The sequence below is a fragment of the Ambystoma mexicanum genome, chromosome 14 (genome assembly GCF_040938575.1).
Source record: "Ambystoma mexicanum isolate Mex_15411 chromosome 14, UKY_AmexF1_1, whole genome shotgun sequence".
Classification (NCBI taxonomy): Eukaryota; Metazoa; Chordata; class Amphibia; order Caudata; family Ambystomatidae; genus Ambystoma; species Ambystoma mexicanum.
Window position 1 is genome coordinate 300499736 of NC_090940.1, and position 15585 is coordinate 300515320.

A 15585-nucleotide genomic window follows, 5' to 3' on the forward strand; every position below is an offset into this window, starting at 1 on the left:
AGGTGTTAGTTTACTATTAACTTCGTTATCCAATATGCACCAATCAGTACCATGGGCAGGGGCGCTAGTCAAATAGGTAGCTTACAATGTGGACGGTTTTCTCGTATATAAACTCATGTTCTGAGATCACCGACTGCTGCACGGCCCGTGCCCTGTCCCTCCCATATCCCCTTTAGCAGCCACTAGTATCCACACGCAGGTGCTAAAGGTTAAGGACATTTTTTTTTTTAAAGGACAAAGGTACCTTTCTGCCGCCCTGCGACGTTGCGTCTGTTACAGAAGTCCGCCTTCAGTGTGGATTACGTTCTAGGCGCGGCATCGGAAGACTAAAGAAAGATACCTTTTTTCTTTCATTTTTCTACAGCCATTAGCACTTGCGTGTGTTAACTCAAGGATGTTAATGGCAATATGACCGTCGACTTTGGGCCAACCCTGCCGGTAATGAGTACTGTAAGAGACCGCAGCTGCAAACTCCTCTGTCGAAAGAGTAGCTAAGGCATGACAAACTTTGTTAGGTAAAATGGAGCAAGACGCGATTGGTGTAGAGGTGCTAGCAGATATAGGCTGGCTAGGTGGCCCTCCAAATGTTGCCTTGATAACAGAGTACAGGGAAATTGGTTTGAGGTAGAACTGGGATGCCAAAGATTTGAAAAGGTCTTGGGAAGTAACAATTGTGTATAAAGAGCAGAGGGGTTCCTAAGCTCAGTAATGATCTCGAAAGCTCCCCAATCAGGATTGAAAGCCTTCAAAAGAGTGTTTGATTAGAAGCTGGGTTTGGGTTTTCTGATTTCTGCGTGCTAGCCACTTCTGAGTCTCAGGAATTCTAATTTGCGGATCAGTTCTGTATTGATAGCATGTAGGTTTTTAAGTGAATCAGAAAACAAAGGTGGTCTGTGCACATATTTTGGTGAAGTGGAACATTCTAGAGGGAAATTGAATTACGGGCCTCGATGAACCAGTCAAAGGCTTGTATTCCCACCACTTAGCGAGCGCTGAGGTATTAGAACAGGACTTGAGAAGTAAACGGGTTAAATCATTGATGACCTGGATAGATTTCCAGTTCCAATACTCTTATATATATATCAGGGGATACGAGATACAGATGGAGTGAACAATTTTCCATATGCACAGCATGGAGCACAGGGGTGCAGTTAACTCCGGGAATGAGACTAAAGAGAAAGCCTCTTTGAAATCAATGGCAATTTCAACGTAAAAGGTAGGAACATAAGAGCTGGATGCTGGGATGGAGACAAATATTATATTTTCACGGTGTTCAACGTAGTGCGTACATGAGCGAAAGTAACAACACAAAGGGCAGCATTGGAGGTCGTCTAGGATGGAGTTCCAACACAGGTTGAAGACCATGTTGTTGCAGAGATAGGGTTTCCGGTTGGTCGGGATAGGTGGTGTGGTCTTCGACGAGTTAGCGCCTTGAATGCCTCCTCCAAGGTGAGTAGTGCGCTTTACAAATCTAATACCAATTTGCATTTTGGCATTTATATGACCTCAGAGTAGGCCACTGGGAATGGAGAAGCCCCATTTGCTCCTGTCCCCACAGTTTGATGGCTGATATAAAGATCTCGTGCGGTTCCGCAGCTGTTAAACAGAACACAGAGTAGTCGGCTCAGTAAGCACTGCAGGATCTCCACTGGCTACTATACTGCAAGGTAGAAAAGGTGTACCTTCAACATAGCAATGTAGACCTTGGCCTACGAGAAACCACTTGCCATCCGTGGGGCTCAAATGCCAACCACCGTCGGTGAGCAGTAGCAGGAGAAACGAACATTGAACATACTGAGGGGGGCGGCAAATACCCCCAAAAAAGGAACGCCACTCGCGGGGTTATATTTGCATGGGTCCCCCAAGGTAAATAGCACCTCTGTCGCCCTGAGCAACGAAACCCCTGCCCGCTTTCACTCTGTGGACGTGGGTGACCCGGAATGCCAGTGGCGGCCTTCGAATATAGGTAAAATCCCCACTGGGGTCTGCAGTACCAGAAACCCAAAAAGATGACCTATAAAGCACTTTTAAAAAAAAAAAAAAACCCAATGTTTGACGTCGTCTGCTCCAGTTTTCAGTAATTTTTAAACAAGGTGAGATTCGCTTCGCTTGTGAAAAACACGCAGGCAGCAAGTATTCCGAACGAAGGCGCTGACGGCAGAACCGTGTATATGAGGAGAGTGTGCGCGCGCGGGGGCGGTTTAACGAACAGCCTATGCCTGTGAAAGCAGGGGTTCCGCGCGCGAAAGACGTCAGCGGTAAAGACACCTGGAACGTCTGCAGTTCGCATCTCCGGGAAGTGGAAAGAAAGGACGCGTTCCCAATTAAAGATGCCGGGGACGTTCACACAAGACGAGGGCGCGCGCATGATCCGCGCTCAATTGGAGGCTTCGGCCCATTTCGAGTATGACCTAGAAACGCTGGCAGCCAAATGAGGAAGTATCCTTTGAAAGTATGCTGTGCCGAGCATTCCCGCACTTCACACAGGATTAAGTCAAATTCGATGTCCCAAGTTCCCGTCTCAGGGGCCCATAAGTTATTCAAAAGAATATTCGAGTAGATCTCAGCTAAAGCTATAAGCTGCTCCCAATAGGCCTTGCTCTGCCAAGACCCCATTTCAGTTTAAATTCTACAACAAAACGAACACGGGACCCTCTCTGACTAGAATTCAACTCTGATAACAAAACACGTCCATGTTTTTGTCATTATAAGCAGGCGAAGAAGCATTTTCTGGACTAAAAATACTCAATAGGTAACTCTAAATGAGTCATGGATCCTGCATAACCACTTTTGGGGCAAACTATAATTACATATTAATATGGACGACCAGGCACAAACAAATCGCTGGGCTGTGTATGGAATCCTTGACTTGATTCACCATGTGTGTACAAACAGCATTCCACTTTCAGTGACGTATAGATGTTTGGAAATGTGGACATTTTGCACTGGCCCCTTTCAGTTGAAATCTTGTATTTAGTCGATTCCAAATCGAAATGTTAAAATGTAGCATAATTTAATATTAAAGAATTTTTTGAGCAAGAATAGTAAAAAATAATTTGTTTACAAACATTCCAATTCATACATGTTCCATTTTTACAGCCACATTCCCACTCTCCCAGGTGCCCTGGACTACTCGGTGACCTCTGGTTTTACCACTGGAAGTGTGTGGGGGTAGGGACACTGAGGAAAAGCAAGGGGGTGGCAGAGGGATCTTCTGCATTACATGCTTACTGCCACCTCACTCCGATGCCCGCACACTCACTACCGTAGTAGGCCTGCGGGTCCTAGCGAGAGCTCTCCCCCTAGATGAGGTTAAATAAGCACAATGCCACTGGGCTGCAGTTGCACACACGGCAGCGGGCCCGGGTGCTGCAGCATGGCTCCTCAGGTTTCTATGCCAACTCCCTTCACAGTTGCGGAAGAGGTGCTGGCGAGATCTGGGGAGACAACCACAGTGCAAGGCAGTGTGTAGAGGAAGCAGGAGTCGACCAAAACTCCCCTGCCAGATTGAAGCTGGAAATAGTATGTGGACCAGAGCCCAAAGTGCACACTTGAAGTGTGGTAGGGGTTGTCACCATCTGAATTGTACACTTTAGCAGGGCCATTGAGTCGTAGACAGGCAGACCAGCAAAAATGAGTCACCAAAACACACGGATAATACATTTGGGATTGATCGTGGGCTGCCATTTAAGACCTCAGATGGAACAGAGCTTGAAGACCCTGCTTATCAAAATTTTGGGATTACTATTTGCATAGGCCACCATTGCAGAACTCCAGAAACCAGCATTTAAGGAGGGGTTGGGGTTTCAGAGGCAAGCCTCAAACCTGTACGACAACTCCAGGAAAGAACAATCTAGCAATTGGCCTGGGGGAACCAGGAGGGGTGCTAGGACCAAAAGGGGACACAGGAAACATGGCAGTGTGGGTTGTTCGGGTGAGGTCAAGCAAGGAGAAGGCACACAGAGACCAGACGTAGGAAGGAAGGGGTAGTGGATCATGGAGGTAGATTATAGAGTGTGTGCAAGATGGGGTATTGGTTGCTGTGAGAAAGTGGTTCTTGGGTGTAAGGGTGCATGTATGGTGTTGAGGGTAAGTGAGTGGGAGTATAGCAGAGGAAAGCCGACTGAAAATGGTGACAGAGTGCAAGGAACGCACGGATGTCTTAAATGTGCTTAAATTTGCAAGTATGATTCCCTAAACTCAGTGGGAGACTGATCAACTCTGGGTTATTGTCTTGCTTTTTTGTTTGTCGCGACCTGCTGCCTATGGGTCCATGGTTCCCGCATTACAAATATATTAAAGTAAAAGTTAAGTAAAAGGAGGGTGACTATAGGAGGAGAGGCCTGGAGTGAGTGGTGGAAGAGTGGTAGGAGAGTGTAGTAGAGAGAAGTGGGAAGAGAGCAGTAGAGAGGAGAGGGGAGAGTGGCAAGTAGGAGGAGGAGAAAGCAGTAGCAGACAGTTCCTTTTCCATTTGCTACGGCAGCGGACATATTTATTTGTTCTGACTGGAGATTGGGCTCGCAGAATATGCACCGAGCCCATCTCCCAGAAAAAACATTTTTAAAAACACATTTAAACTGGTTGCACCCCTAAACGGTGCCTGGGGTACGACTAACCAATACCCCCTTGCTGGGGGAGCCCTTGCTGAGGCCCTCACGGGCCATTACTGGCCCTGTACTTCCTGGCGCAATTAGAAGAATGATATGGACTGAACTCTGGGAATTGGGGACGACTTTTTTAATCCTCTGTGGGGAGTATTTTACTATATTATTGCAGCCTGTTGCACAGAAAATGGGATGGTTCCTCAAGGAACATTTGCAGGGCTTATAAAGAATGTTTGCACAACCGAGGGCGGACATGCAACACAATTTGTTTCAGAAGTTAGATGTGGTATGGAGGAAAATTGCAATGTCAACGCTGCACGGCAAAAAACATTTACGCATACGAGGATTTGTTTAGAACCCAATTATTCGTACTTTCAGTACAGCGTGGAGTTTCCCACAATTTTTAAGTTCTTGGCGCAGGATGAAACAGAAAGTGGCGATAGTGCTGTGCCAATGGAAGACTTACTGGAGGAGGTGCCAGGTGCCAGTAAACCTTGCCAGCCAGCCGGCATTCTTCTCTTCATCCAAGACCCTCATATTAGTGCCAGGCGGCCAGTCCATGAGATTCATGGATTTCCCATATTATCCTTATGGGCTAAAGCTGAACCGGGTTTTAGTCACTCACTACATGCTAAAGTCCCCCTAAGAGTGTGCTATGTAGTCCCCGGCACGGGACCACAGGCACACATCTCAAAATCTGAAACAATACAAAGAAACGTTCTGCTAACTCGAGATAACCCCACTTAGGTATAATCCGGATGGAAATTTTCTGTTTTAAGTGCAAAGCTACCTTGTGAGGAAAATTGATCTAGCCAGCCAAAGTGGAGTCTCTTCCATGCCATGGAGTGCGAGACGCTTGGAGTAAATCTCCTGTATGTGGGCAATGGTTGGAGTACGTACTTGATCGATTAACGCAACTCATCGTTTGGCGAGTGAATCGTGCATCACTGCTTGGAACCCTTGCAGCACCACAACAACAAAAAGGCAAACCTGGGCATGCGAAGTGGGACTCTCGACCTTCTAAAATGGGTCACGGTGGCTGGGCATCTACTTTTCCTATTGGAAAAATCAGCACTAACCCGTGAGGTCAAAGATCAAACGCAGACCTCAGACATGGGGTCAACCTGCGATTGCTTATCCTGGTATGGCTGACTCCGTCTTCTAAAGTTGATGAACGGAGCATCATTAAACTGGGGGAAATTAACACTGGTCGTAGCAGTGTTTAGGTGCAGGAGTAATCTGGCCAGAGGTGCTACCTAAAATCACACATTGTATTATCTAGGGCCCAGCTGATCATTGGGGTTCAACGTTTTTACTAGTCTAGACGGGATACGATTTTTCCCAAAATTCCACACGATTGCCAGGAGGACCACAGAAATGCAACCCCACAAGGCTCCAGCAGATTCGACCAGCTTGAGCCAAGCATATGCTTTGGGGGAAAGAAAAGAACCCAGAATGACAGACCGTGGTGGCAGGATCCAAGACCAGAACTTGGCAAACCTAGCCTAGGCACCAGAGAAGAAGAGCAGCTGGCCGTCCCGGAACCTCTCGGGTGCCACGTGACCAGGGGCGGCGAGTACGGGGGGGCCCGAGCCCCCCCACCCCCAGCAAAATCAAGTCGGGGCTGAGCCCCCCCCCCCCGGCCGGAGAGAAGTGATGCAGCATCGATGGCCCTTTCCATCGATACTGCATCACTTTTCTCCAGCCGGGTATAATCGCGAAAATGTGCGATAAAGCCCTCCCCTCTAGGACTCATTGGTGTATGGTCCTGGAGGGGAGGGCTTAGGCGCAGCGGTATTCAAACTGTGGGGCGCGCCCCTCTGGTGGGCCGCAGCCTCATGCCCAGGGGGGGGCGCGCATCCAGTTTGAAAAGAAAAAAAAAAGGTTAAATGACCAAAGGGTCGGGCTGTTGCTTCGTTAACAAGCAGCAGCCCGATCCACAGCCCCTGCCACACATGCTTCGTGCGACAGGAGCCGGGCCTTTGTGAGGTCTCAGGCTCCATTAGGAGCCTATTAATGAAGACAAAAGAAAAAGAAAAAGCGCACTGATGACCACATGATGGTCATCTCGGCAAAAGAATGCGTGTGCTTTTTTTTGTCTTCATGAATAGGCTCCTAATGGAGCCTAAGGCCCCACAAAGGCCCGGCCTCTGTCACGCTATGGGTGGTGGCAGCAGGGTCGGATTGGCCCCTGTCCGGGCTGAAATCGTCCCTGGGGAGTAAGGGCCGGTTTCAGGCAACGCTTGGGCCGATTTGAAAATAAAATAAAAAGAAAAAAACAAAAAAAAAACAAAAAAACAAAAAAAAAATAAAAATCGGAAAAATTCTTTGTTTTCTAGTTTATTTTTTTCATTTTTTACTCTTCAAAAACCTTTCATCCTTCTTGGGTCGATATGAGTACCAACACAGGTTGAGTGATATTGTATGCATATTTGTTCTATAAAAAAGAGCTTAAGGGTATGTGCTATATAATACCATATTATCATGTGACCTTGGACATCTGCTTGGAGTTTTGACAATATGCATCTATACATACAGATATTAATGATAAGTATGGTGATCCATTCTTGTATTAAATGTATATCACCTTAGTGAAATCATAACCATATTTTTCAAAGTGTAGTTTACTTAGGAACAATGCTATTTGATGCCACTACCTATTTTGTCAAAGGGTGAAAGGTTGCGTTTCATCGCTTCCCGGGATGTCACTTTGGTGTGGTGTCAAATTACTCACTTCCGGTGATGATATCAGAGGTCGAGTGTCGTGAAGTGGGCCACTTTTTTTTGGGTGACCGGGCCTATTTCTTGTCCCAAACCGACCCTGGGTGGCAGCAGTGGCGTGGAACTGCCCAAGTGTCACAGAAGTGCTAGAACATATTTGGACACAGGCACCTACTGTTTTACAAATTAAGCACTTGGTATACACATGCAGCTGCAATTAAATGTTCATTAAAAAGTATGCCCTCAAGAGTATGGTATCACAGAGAAAAGGGGACCCCAAAGCCAGTTCAACTACCCACTCCCAGGTGTGCTACTGAACAGGTAGATGTAAGCAGAGAGCCAACCAACCTCTTTCTCCTATCTATGCTACTGTACCATACAAATTAGGGGGAAATCACTCTCCTGCAGCCTCTCTCCAAGTCATCGATTCTTGATGATTTACTGGTACAGTCACAAAAAAAAAGATTTTTTGGGGGTTCATTTTGTTTCCAAAAGTAGCGCATTGCTAAAACCCCCTGGCTGCCAGTTCATTGTCCTTGGAGCGTCCCAGGCTCCCTACCCCCTGAGAGCCACCAACCTTGGGTGCTGTTTATAACAAATGAAAGACGCAGACAGAACAATAACTGTGTGAGTCAACTGAGAGATGAATGCACTCATGCTCCATTCAGAGAGAGGCTTTGAAAATGTAGGTCTGACACATCAGAGAATCAGGGGGGCAAAGAAGCACTGCACATCTCCACTCCCTCTTCATGGGTTTACGGTTGCCACCTGAAAGGTTGCCAGCAGCTAACCTGCCATCCTGCCCCAACTCCATGCCTCGTATGCTATTCACTGGTCAACCAAACCCTGTGAACTCATAGGCCGCATACGACCCACAGAAGTCTTTTTACCGCCCGTCCTGAACGTTTCTTGCACTAGTGCTATTAAGGCGTGCAGCTCCAAGGTTTAATATTAACAACCAGTGTTTGTTGGTAAAGGGCCGGCATAAAGTCTCTATTTCAGAGCCAGAGTCAAATGATAAGGTGCTTGTGGCAGTATGGAGTTCCAGGCCTCTGCTTGGACGCCGGGTTCTGCAACCTTTAGCTCTGCAGATGTGTTGGACTACAATGCTCATCAGCCCCAGCCAGCATAGTCAATGGTGATGGATCATAGGAGTTGTAGTCCAAAACATCTGGAGAGCCACATGTTTAAGACCCCTGGCTTTAAGGAACAGGAAGTAAAATAATCCATCAAAGTAACAGGAGTATGACGTTCCTGGATCTACATGGGTAGAATAAAGGTAGACTAGAAGAACAGCCTGGGGGCATCAAGTTTATGTAGGATGGAATGGTGGGAGTCTGAGTCACCTGAGGAGACAAGGGTATCTTACAGGTCGGAAACCTGGTAATCCACTTTATAATAAAAGACAACATGGAGAGAGGTGATGTCTGTGTGGCCTGTAAATCTGCTGAGATACCACCAAACTGTACTACCATTACTGCCACTTGGTCTGGCGGTATTACTGCCGGGTTACAAGTGGTGGTAGGCAGTGTTAGTCCCCATTAATTGGAGTCCATAGGACTCCATGGTGGATTTCAGCGGTATTACTGCTGGTAGTAATTTTGCTGGTGGTAATATCCCAAATTGTTCTATTTTGGGCGGTATGGTGGAGGAAATACCTCCAGCTTCTTGCTGGAGGATTTTCCTCCACCTTTGCCCTCAAACTCATAGTTGGGCGGTGCAATAATGTGGCTCTATACGGTATTACCAGTGTTGCCAGTCAGAACTCATTTACCTCAGCAATGTATTCAGTTCTCTGTTTTTTGTCCTGACGCTTAAAATGTGCGATTTGCATTACAAGCTGTGTGCCGCAGACTGCTTCCACTATAAGCGGGGGAGAAGTTAGGACTGTGGGGACTGAGACAGCAGGCCTTTTCAACCTTTTGACACGAGGGGCCTTCACTGAGTCTTGGGGGGGGGCATCACCTCCCACGGGATATGGAACATTATAATTACCTCATTGCTTTCTATCACTGGTTCCTCTACATCAGCCTCTTGCTGACATAGAAGGGTTTATAGCTGTTCAGTGGGCATTCAGTGGTTAAGATCTATGCTGGCCTGCCATCTTGTGATAAACGGCAGCTATTAACCTTAAATTTGTCGCCATTGCAAGTCTCACTTCTCCCACAGCAACAGCAGAGCCCGCTTGCCAGTGCCTGGTAATCCCAAAATTCTCTGTAATTTTATGCAAAACTGCATTTTATTTTTATAAGGTTATTTTACTCACTGAATGCTGATCAAGTGTTTTGTCTGGACTTTATTAACTTGGTGCTTGTAATTGCAGCACAAGCACTCTTTACAATCTAAACTAGAGGTGTGTTTACAATGTTGATTGTTCCAAAATACATCTCCTAGTGTGCTGCTTTGGGTCAGGTGGCCTCCTTTAAGCTGTACACAATGATACATTGTCTGGTTGACATACTATGTGATTTGTGTATTTTATAAAGGAAACTAAGACCACTAGAACTCACCACCCCAGAAACTCCCAATCCCACCTTTGGGGGCATTCCTGTGGACATGAGAACACAGAGGAAAGAATGAATAAAAAAGTATTTGCCTTCAAAAGGAAGCTAGACCTTTGCAAAAGAACAGTTGGAGCTGGGCAAGCCACCTAGCAACATTAAAGTCCAGCTTTGATGAATACCTCCCTGAAGTAAATGCTGGCATTAATGACTGGGTGATGCAGACTTTTCTGGCAGAGGAGGTGGTGCATCATCCATTTGATGCCCAGGAAGAGCTGATTGAGGTTCAGTCGGACACTACTCTGCAATCTGAATTTAGGAACATTGGCATGGTCTGCTATACAGTCGCTCTTACCCTTTGGGTCTTACTACTTGTGCGAAATAGGCTTTTCAGCTTTGGCTTTTTTACTGACTTATTCATTTTTTGAATAAGGGGTGTTTCAAATGAAAGTTGAAAACCCGGAAAGTGGGAGTTTTTTTAGTGTAATACTAGCACGCTGCCTGCATAACATGTGCTTTTTACGGTTTTAATCACCATAGGTTAGCCTTGCATGTGTTTCTTTCCAAGGCTGCATTACTTTGCAATTGCATTGCCTTTACTACATATGAGTCGCCCTGAGAGACCCGAGCCGTGCATGCAACATAGCTATTAGGAATACCTTGGAGGAAGTGAAAGGTAACCAGCTGAGAGGATCCAGCCACAGTCCGCTGGTGATTTATTTTATTTTTTGTATTTGTAAAGCACACTGTAGCCCAGGGGCCTCGAGGTAGGGTGACCAGACGTCCCGGTTTTCCCGGGACAGTCCGGGGGAAATCACCTTCTGTCCCGGGAGTTTTTTCATTTTAAAAAATCCCGTCCAGTGTTTGCATGGCTACGGTAATTAAAATCGTAAATATTTTTCACAATGCTTACAGAATTTTGAAGTTGGAGGTTTGGCTCGAACCCCCAACCTTTCAGTTACAAGTCACAACACTTACTGACTGTGCCACAGAGGCTCGTTTTGAATTAACATGCCAAGATTCACAGACAAAACTGCACAAATGAGATCATATACAGTTTATATAAAAGGAGATGTGCTGGAAATATGGTGGGGTGGTGGTTGTGAGGGCGTGTTGGGGGAGGGGTGGTAATTGGTGAGCTGCGATGGGGTAGTCCCTCATTTATGTTGTTGGTCGTCACGGTTTTTCGTTTTGGAAATCTGGTCACTCTACCTCGAGGCACTGTTGCAAATAGGCATCTTAGTTACACAGTACACAGTTTCCTTCTCACCGTACCTCCATCCCCCTGTGCTTCCTCCCGTTTCCGCTCCGTCCAACTCCTTGCACCCCTACACTGGAACTCGCTCCCTCTCACTATCCACTCCTCTACGTCCTTCCCCTCCTTCCGCACTTTCCTTAAATCCCTCCTTCTCCATTCTCCTCCTTGAAACCTCCCCCTCTACCCTCTCTGCTTCCCCCTTCCCCCTTTCTTCCCCTCGATTTTCCTCTCCCCTCTCCTACCCTCCTCTCTTCAATTTCCCTCTTCTAACTCTCCACCACGCCCTGCCCCACCCACCTAATCCCACTCCCTATTCCCCCTCCCTTTCAGTCAATTGCGCTTGTCACTGTTTTATCGAATGATTCACGATATAATTTTGCTTCATCTGTTACATTGCTGATGTTATGTATAATGTTGTTCCACTGTACAGCGCCTTGGTGTAAAGCGCTCTATAAATCAATAAATCAAATCAGTACGAAGGTTTGGATTGCTCGTGGGCTACAGGGAGCAGGCCTAATGGCGGGAGACAGGTACATGGACAATTGCATGGAACATCACTCATAGAATAGACCTTATCCCAGTATAACAATTGCCAGCTTGGGCAATGGGGACCCTGCAGGGTTCTCCAACTCCAGGCCCCTAACAGGGTTTCAGGATATCCCTCATTATTATTCATGAGAAGAAACGCTGGCTACATTTAGAATCGCATGTACATTTATCTCATGAATATTAATAAGAGGTATCCTGAAAATCCTATAGGTTTCCGGGCCTCGAAGCCTCGAGTTGGGTCATCACTGCGAGGGTAGTCGGGGCATTCCAGGTAAACAGCTGCAGGTATTTTATAGTTGGCTGTCACCATGCCCCCCTCCTCTCCCCCCTAACCCCCCATTCCGGCACTCGCCCCTCGCCCTCCTTCTCCATTAGATGCAAAACCCTAATACATCAGTGCGCGATACTCAAATGCGCGGTTTTGCAGATTACAGCACACATTTATGTCTGCATGGCTCCCCATCTAAATCGGGGGACGTTTCTGAAATCCTGTGTGTTCTTGCTCAATAACTATTCATCTTAATTTGGCACAGTCCAGCACCCATTCAAATCGTAGCTCCAAATTGCCAGTAACGCTACTGTAGAAACCCTGTCTCCTAGTCATTGCAAATTATTTGATCGGATTTCTCGGTGACCCATATGCCATAGCAACAACTAATCAGACCATGTGTTGCGCGCGCCGCTAGGAGACCGAAAGCATCCCAATCCGGGAGCCAGCATCCGGTCACCTAGCAACTGGCCACCCTGCTCAAAATAGCCAATCTGTCCCCCAGCACTCACCATTAAGCGCTCACAGACATCACGTGGTCATTGTGTTACTTAAACAATGGATGCTCAGAGTAACCTAATGGCCGGACGCTCGTTTTACAAGTGCTGCAATAGACGAGGGACGGGCCTCCAGCCTTTTGGCATCAGAAGCCAGTGTTTTCAATGCCGCACAGGCGGCGGCGGCGGTGGTGGTGGTGGTGGTGGTGGCGGCTGGTTTTATCGTCCGCTATTTCAAGGGTTACCAGCCGGGCCATTAACGGCCATAATTATGATTACCACCATAGGCTTTTCATGCGAAAAGGCGCTTAATATGTTCCGCGGAAGAAACAATTCTCAGTGGTTTAATTAAAGGAATAACCATTAAGCCGGAGGTATAATTGCGGCCCGGCCATGCGAGCGCGCTGATGTGCTCCTAGAAACATTACACACGAGCAACTTTTACAGAGAGGCGAATGCAGACCGCGGGTGGGGGAAAGGGAGGGGGGCTTCAGCCCGTCCTACCTGTGACAGAAGTTTGTTGTCATCCTCCAAGAGCTTGACTTTCGTTTCAAGTTGCCGGATATAGTTGGAAGACGACTCTAAAAAGCAAAACGAAAAAAAAAAAAACATAAGTACCATCCCAATTGCATTGCTTTTTTTCTCCAAACAAACACTCATTAATTGGGCGCGAATTTTTTATATTGGAAGGGGAGGGAAAGGTGGATGATGTTAAAACAAGGAAGAAATTGAAGTTGGAGACCGTAGCAAAAGAATTTTGAATACACAGAGCTCTCAAGTTTCCTGTGGCCATGCGTGAGAAAAAAATCCAGTCCCGTTTCCCTTTGGAATGGAGGGCTTGTAGTTTTTTTTTTTTTTTTAATGATACTGTTTAATTCGAAACTTTTCATTTACAGGGGATTTAAGATGTTTGCCTATAAAACGAGTGTAAAAGTTGTTTCTATGTGTTATTGCTGGAAGCTACTAGGTTTCTTCATTTGTTCGCTTGTCTGTTGAAGTATTTTTTGAAGAAATTGGGTGATTGTGAAGATGAGCTTGTTCGATTGGCCGTTCAGCATCGTACTTTATATCCCATTTGAAATGGAGGAAAAACTACAATACCCAGAATTCAAAGCAAAAACAGGACTCGATAGCCTTCTGAAACACAAACACGGCAGCGGGAAACTTGAGATCTCTGAATACATTGATTGCAGACTACAATTGCATAGCCATCAATGCAACGTGAAACTGGTAATAAGTGCATTCACCAAACGTTCTAAAATTACACAAAACACAGAAACCCCTTAGCTGGGCATGAATTCCAATGCCAGCATAGATCCTGGTTACAGATTAATTTGCCCTCCAGATGTTTCAGAATAAAAACTACAACTCCCATGATCCGCTACCACTGAATATGAAGGGTTGATGGGAGTTGAAGTCTAAAACTTGAGTAGGGATTCGGAGTGGCAGGCTCATAATCAGTAACCATGGCCTACTTCATCTCAAAGTGATGATCCTCTGTAAATTGCACCCCCCGCCCCCAATAACCCCTTCTCCAGCCAGTACACCAGTGCCCCTTTTTGATGGACAATAGAAGGCACTTGGAAAGATTCATTTTCTTGACTTCTTCCCCCCAACATCCCACTCATTAGCTTAACTGCAGAGGTGGCTGCATCAGCGGTGCTAATTTAGGCCAGGCCCAACTCCTGCGGGATTTACGGACTTTAAAACGCACCGTTTTGTAAGGGCCCAGAAAGGACTTCCTGTATTACCGCGGAGTCCTTGTGTAGATGAGCATCGCAACATACACCACTACGGCACCGCTATAAAGAAAGGCCTTGCTGCGCTATAAACTTGATGTAAATTCGTCAAGCCGAGTGGGGAGGCAGGGATGCATTTTTTTTTTCCAAAAATTATTTCCGCTATATAAAAATTATTATTGGCAAGAAATGCAGAAATCCGTCACCAGGAGGCACATTTTAGGTGGGTAGATTTAGAACTGCTATTTCCCATAAAAAAAATTATTTGGAAATGCTGTGCCCATGTAGCACAAAAGCAACACACCCTCAAGTTAACCCAGGTCGAAAGGCGTGGCTCTTGTCTCCAATTAGTGGTTAGTGCAAAATTGGTTAAGTCAATTTTTTTTTTTTTTTTTACAAAAATAGCTGGTTTTTAACCCATAAATATGTCAAATATTTGTCACCCATTAGGGAGCATACTCCAGAGAGGTTACATTTCCGGAATGCACAATAATCAAACTAATTTAAAACCTACACAAGTCACTAATTTACACCAGAGGTCTGCAACCGACAGCCCTCCAGACATTCTGGACAAGGCACATAGTCGTCCCAAGAGGATAGCTCAGCAGCAAGGTGCTCGCCTTGATATATGATATGATATATGGCATTTGTAACGCGCCTATACACAAGTGTTTCAAGGCGCGACGAGGCAGGGAGGGGGGAACAAGGGGAAGACAGACAACGATCCTACTAGGCCAGGTGTCATTCAGACCGCGCAAGTGCAGGGGTAGGGGGAAGGGAAAAAGTGCAAGGGGAAGGGGGAGGGGGGGAGTGCAGAAAAAATAAGTAGAATAGAAATAAAATAATAAATAAATAGGGCCAGCTGGTGGCAAGTGCAAGGTAAGTGCAGACAACAGCTGGGGGGGGGGGGCTGTAGGGATACAGAGACAGTCCCGCAGTGCAGGGGTTGCCAGGGAGGCAGTGCAAGTGAAGAGTGACTGGGCCCAGGACCGAGGTCGGTGAGGGTGGCCCAGTTGCAGAATCAGTGCAGTTTAGGTGAAGAATTTAGCAGGGGAGAGGGAGAGAGAAAGCAGAAGCGAAGAGGAAGGTTTTGAGGTGCTTCCAGAACCGGAGATGGTTCTCCTCAAGTTTCAGGGAGGCAGGAAGGCTGTTCCAGAGGGAGGCCCCTGCCGCGGAGAGAGATCTAACCCCAGCTCGTTGCTTCGAGAAGCGGCTGACCCTGAGGGAGTTGGAGACGGATGAGCGTAGGGCTCGGGAAGGAAGATATTTAGGAAGAGAGAGTTGAAGGTATTTAGGCCCCAGGCCCCAGAAGGCCTTGTGGACAATGCAGAGGGTTTTGAACTTAATCCTTGCAGCCACTGGGAGCCAGTGTAGAGATTTCAGTCCTGGAGAGATACGGTCCCTGGGCTTCTGTTCTGGATGAGTTGCAGAGGGCGGAGAGTGGAGGC

The 15585-nt window shown here is 46.6% G+C and overlaps 1 protein-coding gene across 2 annotated transcripts in view; it reads right to left on the bottom strand.

Moving 5' to 3' along the window:
• CCDC85C (coiled-coil domain containing 85C) overlaps nucleotides 1–15585 on the bottom strand; it is a 472165-nt gene that overhangs the window by 228719 nt on the left and 227861 nt on the right. For both annotated transcript variants that reach the window (XM_069637426.1, XM_069637427.1), the window contains exon 2: nucleotides 12903–12979. In XM_069637426.1, coding sequence (XP_069493527.1) covers nucleotides 12903–12979 — 77 coding nt within the window. The remainder of the gene's footprint in view (nucleotides 1–12902; nucleotides 12980–15585) is intronic.